This window comes from Tupaia chinensis, unplaced genomic scaffold (genome assembly GCF_000334495.1).
Source record: "Tupaia chinensis unplaced genomic scaffold, TupChi_1.0 Scaffold146027_1, whole genome shotgun sequence".
Taxonomy (NCBI): Eukaryota; Metazoa; Chordata; class Mammalia; order Scandentia; family Tupaiidae; genus Tupaia; species Tupaia belangeri.
In genome coordinates, this window is record NW_006205883.1 from 68,220 (window position 1) to 77,863 (window position 9,644).

The 9,644-nt window shown below is 45.8% G+C and overlaps 1 protein-coding gene across 1 annotated transcript in view; it reads right to left on the reverse strand.

The window, feature by feature from the left end:
- The window catches only part of ARSH (arylsulfatase family member H), a 22,576-nt gene extending 14,195 nt beyond the window's left edge, over positions 1 to 8,381 (reverse strand). The window contains 4 exon segments of the mRNA XM_006168712.1: positions 1,837 to 1,962; positions 4,334 to 4,455; positions 6,225 to 6,374; positions 8,359 to 8,381. Of these exon segments, the coding sequence (XP_006168774.1) occupies positions 1,837 to 1,962; positions 4,334 to 4,455; positions 6,225 to 6,374; positions 8,359 to 8,381 (421 nt within the window).
- Between the last annotated feature and the right edge of the window lie 1,263 nt (positions 8,382 to 9,644).

Below are 9,644 nucleotides of genomic sequence, written 5' to 3' on the forward strand. Positions count from 1 at the left end.
CTGCTAAGAGAGAAAGAAAGAAAGAAAGAAAGAAAGAAAGAAAGAAAGAAAGAAAGAAAGAAAGAAAGAAAGAAAGAAAGAAAGAAAAAGAAAGAAAGAAAGAAAAGAGGAAAGAAAGGAAGAAAGAAAAAAGGACAAGTGCTGGTGAGGCTGTTGTGAAAAGAGAACTTTCTTACACAGCTAAGAGAGAAAGAAAAAGAAAGAAGAAAGAAAGAAGAAAGAAAGAAAGAAAGAAAGAAAGAAAGAAAGAAAGAAAGAAAGAAAGAAAGAAAGAAAGAGAAAGACAGAAAGAAAGAAAGAAAGAAAAAGAAAGAAAGATGTCCTCAAAAAAGGAAAAAGGACACGTGCTGGTGAGGCTGTTGTGAAAAGAGAACTTTCCTACACTGCTGGTAGAAATGTAAATTGGTCAAGCCCCTGTGGAAAACGATAGAGAGGTTCCTCAAAAGCCTACAAATAGAACTTCCATTTGACCCAATAGTCCCACTCCTTGGTATTTACCCAAAGGATAGGAAAAGACTCGGTTGGAAAGACCTTTGCACAGCCATGCTTATTGTAGCATCATTCATAATTGGTAAGACATGGACTCAACCCAAGTGCCCAAGAATGGATGACTGGGTTGAAAAAATGCAGCACATATACACTATGGAATACTACTCAGCCATTAAAAAAAATAAAATCCTGCCATTCGATACAAAGTGGGTGACTATAGAAGATTACATGATAAGTAAGTCAGACTATGAAAGACAAACACTGGATATCCCCGCTCAATATATACTAAATGTTGGTCCTCTGCAACCATGGAAAGTCTGAAATATGGTAGAGAGGATAAATGTAGACCCCAGAGACTGTGAGAGGGAGGGGTGGACAATAGAAGGTGGGCAGGAGAGAAAAACGGAACAAACAATTAACAGACGCAAAAACGCCAAGTTCTCTGTTGAAAATGACATACATCATGCCAGTGGTGGCATGGCGGTTGAGGTGCTGGACTCCCACATGGCCAAGTATGGTTTGAGTCCTGGATCTGGTGGCTTGCTTTCTCACATTCCCTCTCTCTCTGATGAGCACACATGGCCTATAGCAAATTAAATAATAATAAATTAAATTAATAAATTATTTTTAAAAGAGATGAGTCTGGTGGTGTATTCAGAAGGAACAGTTGGCTTACTATTAATTTTTTCTTAATAATATTATCTATCTAGCTGACTTTATTGTAAGAATCCAGTATATAATACATAGGAGAGGACTTTAAAATGGTCATGGTAATGAATGTTGTAAAAAAACTATGCATGGATTTCTATTTTTTTTTTTTTGCACCCAAATAAACTCATTCTCTACTTACTTTTCTTTTTTCAGAGAGAGAGATTTTTGCTATAGGGCATGTGTGCTCAGTGGAGAGACAGAGAGATAGAAAGTAAGAAATCTCCCCCAAGAGGGATAGTTACACCAAAATCTCTTCTCCTCCATTCTCTCTTGGGATTTTGGGCATGCACACGCAAGTGCCTGGCATGACTTTCAAATTTCCAGACCTGGGACTCAAACTGTGGTCCTCCACATGGGAGTCCAGCACCTTAACCACCGTGCCACGTGCTCCTCCCACCATGCACTTTTTGAAGTGGCTTCGTGTGCTGTGAACCAAATGCATTTGTCAGCTGTGTATGTTCTTGCTAAGTCTTCTAGCCAACAGCCGGCTGTTAGCAGTTAAGTTTTACAGGAGTGGATGTCAGTGGGTGTTTGCTGACACACCCACCCCAGTCTTACTCAGGAGTCCATGCTGCCATTAGAGTGAAAGGGAACACCCGTGACGTCACGTCCATGTGTGGGGTCCCAGGGCCATACCTATGAAGCCAGTGCGGTACCCTCGATGCTGAAGGAGCTCCGCAAAAGTCGTTTCGTTGGTGGGCAGTCCCCCGGAGCCACCCAGCCAAGGGAAGCCGCGGTTCAGGTTACTGTCAGACGCCATTCCTAAAGTCACAGAAGCCAACGGGTTAGCACCACCGTCCCTTCGAACCACCATCTTGCTAATACCAAGACTGCTTGTGTCCCACAGAGAATTCTCTCTGCCTCCCTGCACGGGGTTGGCTTTTCTCATTTCACTTGTCAAATGCAAGAGCCCCCTTGGAATTCAAGTTTTTTCCAGATTAAATAAGAAGCACCCAGTTCTGTTGGAATTTCATATGAGTGCAGGGTATATTTGGAGGTGTCAGTACAACACTAAATAGTTCATGGGGTGTCCTTGCACTGAAAATGGAGAGCACTTAAGATGCTGGACTCCCACAGGGTCGACCATGGTTTGAGTCCCAGATCTGGCAGCTTGAAACTCATGCTGGGTGCATGCGCCTGTGTGCCCAAAAACCCACGGAGAATAGACATGGGATTGTGGCATGGCCATCCCCCTGGGGGTGAGTTCTCACTTTCTCTGTCTCTCTGTCTCTCTAGTGAGTGCACACACTCTATAGCAAAAATATGTTAAAAAAAATAAAAAGTATACATTGGAGCTAGCTCTCAGTCCTGATGGATCAATTAACCAGATCCCAAAGGGCTGACTGTGCGTTTTGAGTTTCAGACCCAGTGTCATGAAAAACACACCAGGAGTATGTGCATGCATGCCCCAAATTCCAAAGAAAGGGAGAGGTGGAGGAGAAGGGCTTGCAGGGTGACTGTCCCCCATGGGGGTCCTTTCTGCCTCTCTCTCTGTCTCCCTGTCTCTGGCACCTGTGTCCTCGGTGGGGGGAAATTATATATCAAAGATCCAAAATGCAAACAGAACTGGGCATCTGATTCCACACAGCGTGTGTGGATCTCACTTCAGAAGTTGAATTCCACCTGTCTTCATGGAGAAGCCCCCATATGGCTCTGTGCTCTCTGCAGAAGTCTAACTCTATTCTCAGCTGCCCACCACACATGGATGGACTTGGAGGCATCTACCCAGCTGTTGAACAGACTCCATTGTCAATTAATCCATTTCCATCCTCTCTGCCTCCCGTGGAAGAAATCCATCTGTAAATTAATTCATTAATCTGAGAGAGAGCACGCTAGTACCTTCGACAAGGTCTTCACGCCATGGTCTGTCTACCCCTCAGCATGGTCTACTCCTCTCCTCCAGCCAGCTCACATCACCAGACCTCAGGGACATCCCAGGACATGGACCCAGAAGTCCCAGAGACTGAGAGACCCAGTTTCTTACACACACTGTGCACAATCTCCGCTACCATCCAGACCTCAGCATCCCCTTGAGGGCTCCTATCCAAGTACCCAGACACGGGAGTCTTCCTGGGACCTCAGAGTTTGCTCCCAGGCATCCCCAGACCTGTCATCATGTTGTCTCAGTGAGAAGGTCTGGTGACACCTGCCAGGAGACATACCTGTGACTGCTCTCTGCAGACAGCAAGACAACACCCTTGGAATTTAGATCCTTGGTCCTTAGTTTAATTTTTAAGAGAGATTTTTGCTATAGGGTGGAGACAGAGAGACACAGAGACAGAAAGTGAGAAATCACCCCCTCCGCGGGGATGACCACACCACAGTCCTGTCTCTTCCATTCTCCTCTCCTGATCTTGGGTATGCATGCACACACATCCAGGTTACGTTTCAAGCCACCGAGTCCAGGACTTGAACCATAGTCAGCCATATGGGACTCCAGTGACCTAACCGTTATGCCATCTGTCGGTCCCAGATTCCTGATACTTTGCATGCCCTTCTGAGAACTCTTGTAAATTGCGGCTCAGAAAATCATCAAACGGTGTTCTGAGCACATGGTAACATGGTTGCATTATTCAGGCATCACTTGATTGGACGGTAACTTAGCATTATTCCTGCTCACTTGATGGGATGGTAACATTGTTATACTATTCCTGCCTCATGTGATTGGACAGTAACATTGTTGTAGGATTCCTGTCTCACATGATTGGTCGGTAACATTGTTATATTATTCCTGCCTCATCAGATTGGATATAACGTTATTGTATTTATTCCTTCCTAACATGATTAGATGGTAACATTATTGCATTATTCCTGCCTCTGCCCGATTGGATGGTAACTTGCCAGTACTATTCTTGCCTCACCTGATTGGGTGGTAACGTATTTTTTTCTGCCTCACCTGATTGGACAATAATATTGTTATATTATTCCTGCCTCACCTGATTGGATGGTAACATTGTTATACTATTTCTGCCTCACCTGATTGGACGTAGCATTATTGTATTATTTTTGCTTCACAAGATTGGATGTTAACAATATTGTATTGTTCCTGCTCACCTGATTGGTCGGTAACATTGTTATCCTATTCCTGCCTCCCCTGATTGGACAGGAACATTATTGTGTTACTCTCCCTCACCTGATCGGATGGGATACCGGCCAGTGAGGAAGGCAGCCCGACTGGGTGTGCACACGGAGGCGGTGGCCAGGTGCTGCGTTAGCATCACTCCCTCATTGGCCAGGCGGTCGATGTTCGGGGTGCTGCAGGAGAAAAGAGAATTCCGCATGATTTCCTTTGGATTCCTCGTTAGCTTTTTGCTGTAGGGTGCAAAGCTCACCAGAGAGACAGAGACAGTGAGAGGGAAAGTGAAAATTCACCCTCTAGGGGAGATAGTCAAGCCATAGTCCCTTCTCTTCCATTCTACACACTGGGCATGAATTTCAAACTTTTGGGTCTGGGACTCAAACCACAATTGGCCATGTAGGAGTCCACAGCCTTAACCACTAGGCCGTATGCTAGCCCCTACAATTCTTATTTTTATACCCCTTATATTGTGAGATCACATTTTTTGTCAGTTTGGGGTTTTTTTTAGAGAGAGATTTTTTGCTATAGGGCAGAGATGGAGAGACACAGAGAAGCAGAAAACAAGAAATCGCGCCCCCAGGAGGATGGCCACACCACAATCCCTTCTCCTCCGTTCTCCTCTTGGGATCTTGGGTACACACGCACACATTGGCCCAGCGTGAGTTTTAAGCCACCTCACATTTTTTGTCAGTTTGGGGTTTTTTTTAGAGAGAGATTTTTTGCTATAGGGCAGAGATGGAGAGACACAGAGAAGCAGAAAACAAGAAATCGCGCCCCCAGGAGGATGGCCACACCACAATCCCTTCTCCTCCGTTCTCCTCTTGGGATCTTGGGTACACACGCACACATTGGCCCAGCGTGAGTTTTAAGCCACCAGGTATGGGACTCGAAGTGCAGTTGACTATGTCGGAGTCCAGAGATGTAACCGTTCCATCACCTCCTTCAGGGGGGTTCTCAGAAAGGGGACTGAAAATATCAGGAATGTGGGGGCAGCGAATGGCATAGTGGTAGCATCCCTGAACTCCAACATGGCCAACCACAGTTCAAGTCCCAGACCCAGTGACTTGGAATTCATGCTGGACACATGTGCATGCCACCCCCAAGTGCCAAAAGAAGAATAGAGGAGAAAGATTGGCAGCATGGCCATCCTTTCTGGGGACATTCGACATTCTCTCGCTTTCTGTCTCTTGGTCTCTCTCTGTCTCTGCACTATAGCAAAAATCTCTCTAAAAACAAAACAAAGCAAAACAAAACAAAAACAATGGATTTTGGATGAGTAGATGCTTAAAATATCAGATGGGGCCAACAGGTGGTGTACTGCTCGAAGCCCTGGACTCCCATGGCCCACCACAGTTCAAATCCCAAAACTAGTGGCTTGCTTTCTCACTTTCTCTCTGTCTCTTTCTGGTGCGTTCATGTGCCCTATTGCAAATTAAAATAACAATTAATGAAGTTAAATTAATCATTTCTTTTTTAAAAACTTTATTTTTTGGAGTGAGACTTTTGCTATAGGGTGTGCGTGCTCGCTGCAGAGACAGAGAGAGACAGAGAGACAGAAAGCGAGAAATCACCCTGGGAGGGGGCCATGCCACAATCCCTTCTCCTCCATTTTCCCCTGGGGATCTTGGGCACGCACGCACACGTGCCCAGCATGTTTTAAGCCGCCAGGTCCAGGGCTCAAACTGGTAATGCAGCAATGAAACCATGATGCCATCTGCTATAAATTAAGTGAATAATTCTTTTTAAAAAAAAAAAATAGAGTAGAAGACTCTGGGATACGAAAACAGTCTGTCCATATTTCTGCATCCTTGGACAGTCTCCACTGTCCCTGTGGGTCACTGACATCACACGACAGCCCTGTTCCACCTCCCGCCCCCACCAGGAGAACACGGGATGGTGCGGGGCCAGGTCCCAGCACGGAGAGGGGGTTCACACCCGTCTTTACCTCACGGTGTCATTACCATAGCAGCACAGATCGCCCACCCCCAGGTCGTCCGCCAGGAGTAGGACGATGTTCGGCCGGGCGTTCCTCGTCACAAACGTCCCTTGCACGGCAGCCAGCAGGCAGCTCAGCCACACCCACAGCCGGGCGCTCCTAGGAGGGGGTAGAGAACAGAACACGCAGGCTGGACCACCGACAATATGAGCAGTTCTTTTGTTTAGGACTTTTTAAATTCATCCTAAAGCCATCGAAGCAAAAGTTATGATAAAACAGTCTGCGTTCCTTTACAATTGCCCAACACGAAAAATAAAAACTCTTTGTAGGAAAAAAATGGTTTTCTATATGGGATGAAACAATACACATTCAAAACTCACAGATAAGGGTTAGCTCTATCGCTCCTGTCTTTAAAAAGTTTCTATGACTATCCCGAACACGTGCGATGTCATAATGAGAATGGAAAACACTTACGATGGGGGAAAAGGTATGCATTCCCATTTTTGTTTTTCAGTGACCCAAGTGTGCGTGTGAGTTCTCCAGAGACATAGAGAGGGAGAGGGAGAAAGAGAAAACACCTTCCAACAATGGCATGCGGTCACTCTGCAATCTCTTCTTCATCCTCTTAGGATTGGGGGCATGCATGCATATGCGCCTGGTGTGTTTTTCAACTTGCCAGGGCTGGTTTTTGTTTTGTTTTGGTTTTTGGGTTTTTTTGAGATTTTTTTGCTATAAGATGCATGCTCTCACCGGAGAGACAGAGAGACAGAAAGTGAGAAATCACCCCGTGAAGGGGAATGGCCACGCTACAATCCCTTCTCCTCCATTGTCCTCTCTGGATCTTGGGCACGCACGCACACGCGCCGGGTGTGATTTTCAAGCCTCCGGGTCTGGGACTTGAACTGTGGTTGGCCATGTTGAAGTCCAGCCATGTAACCACTGCACCACCTATTGATCCCTCTCACTCTGTCTCTCTGGCGAGCACACATACCCTATGACAAAAACCTTTGGAAAAAAAATAAGCAGCTAATGACGAATAATATTTGAATACAAAAAGGGGTAAAAACATAAACCAGGGAAAAAGCGACAATGAGGAATTTATAGCAACCATCACATCAGCCAGAAGAAAACTTCAAATACAGATCACTATTACAGACAGCAGGGCTGTTACTAAACCATAAAGATATTTCACAAAGGGAATGTGGAACGCATCCCCCTGTATGTGTCAAAATATCGAGAACAAAACTTGAGGAAAAAAATTAAGAATGGGGCCAGCAGGTAGCGTGGTGATGAGGGTGCGGGATCCCGCATGGTCAACTCTGTGCTTCAAGACCGGGACCCCGCAGTTTGAAAAACACAGAGCCCCTGTATGCATGTGGGCCCCAAATCCTGAGAGGAGAACGGAGGAGAAGAGACTGCAGTGTGGCCATCCCACCCTGAGGGGTGATAAGTTACTTCCACTGTCTCTGTCTCTTTGTCTCTCTCTCTGGAGAGTCCACCCTAAGGCAAACATTTAACATATATATGTGTGTATTTATATATATGGGATATGTATTGGGTTGTCAGAAAAGTCATGATGCATTTCTGTGTAGAAAGACATAGAAAAATCTGTCATGACTTTTCCAATGACCCAATATATAGACTAGATAAATATGAGACATATATGGGGGGTATTTATGCATAATACATATGTGGAATATATATATATATATATATGTATACGCACACACACATATATATACACACATATATACGGGTACACACGCACATATATACATACACACACACAGACACATGCATATACACACATATATATACGCACACATATATACACACACACAGACACACGCATATACACACATATATATCTGCAATGATTTTAAAAATAATTATTTATTGATTTATTCATTCATTTATTTTTTCATTTGACCAGAGAGAGACAGAGGGAGAGAGGGAGGAAGCGAGAAAGCCAGCCAGCAGATGCAGGACAAGCAGCGTGCTCAGCCATGTGGGAGTGTCCAGCGCCTTCCCCACCACGCCACCTGCTGCTCCCCAATTCTGCAACGATTGTAGAAAAGTCTGACGAGGGGACCCTTCCCTGTAGGAATGGAGAATAATGAAGGGGCAGGAATTTGCTACTCACCAGTCGTAGAACGACCGTCTCATGGCTTCTGGTGTTGCCTAGAATAGAGAAGAATAAACTAAGACCTTCTGCAAAACAGACAAGATCCCAGAGCTAGAGGTTGCAGCCCCCTGTGCAGTTCCACCGTTGTGCAATGACCCCGAAATTCTTTTTTTCGTATGGTTTTTTCATAGGGTGTGTGCATTCGCTGGAGAGAGAGACAGAGAGAGAGGGAAAGTGAGGAAATCACCCCCGGGGGAATGGCTATGCCACAGTCCCTTCCCCTCCATTCCCGTCCTGGGATCTGGGCGGCCCACACACACACACACACACAAGGGGCCAGGTCTGGGACTCACACCGCAGTTGTCCAAGTGGGAGTCCCACGCCTTAACCACTATGCCACCTGCTGCTCCCCCACACTAAATCCTTTATACCTAATTTCAAACAAGTCATATTTGCCCACAGAAAAACATAGCACGTCTGTGCTTGGCGTGTTGCAGGCTGACAAAGCTGGGGTTCACGGGGCAGTCACCATGTGCTATCAAATCATGGCCCTTCTGAGTCGGTAGGTGGCATGGCGGTTAAGGTGCTGGGTCCTACATGGTGCAGTCCACGGTTTGAGTCCAGAACCTGGCAGTTTAAAAATTATGCCGGGCACATGTGCGTGCATGCCCAAAGTCCCAAGAGGAGACTGGAGGAGAGGGGATTGTGACATAGCCATCCCTCCTGGGAGTGATTTCTCACTTTCTGCCTCTGTGTCTCCAGCAAGCACACACACCCTGTAGGAAAAAAAAAAAGTCTCTCTCTATAAAAAGAGCGTAGCGATTTCCATAATACAGAGTAAAATTCCAATAAAAATGTTGACGTTTTCATTTAAAATATGCACAGATAAATCCTTTTCTTTCTCAGGTTTCTGCTGTAGGGCACATGTGCTCACCGGAGAGAGAGAGAGAGAGAAGGAGGGAAAGTGAGAAATCACTCCCCCGGGGGGGATGGCCCTGCTGCAATCCCTTCTCCTCCATTCTCCTCTCGGGAGTTTGGGTATGCACGTTTGGGCATGCACGCACACGCGCCCGAATGGATTTTCAAGCTATGAGGTCTAGGATTCAAACCGCAGTTGGTCATGTGGGAATCCAGCACCTTAACACCCCCACCACCTGCTGGTCTCCGTCTGATACATTTTATTTGATGCATGCATAAACTAAGGGTTCCCTTTGCCTGGAAGTTTATAAAAGACATAGAAGTCCGGAAGGAAACAATCGGCAGGAATTATAACCTGTCACTCGGGCAGTGGCAAGAGGGGGTTG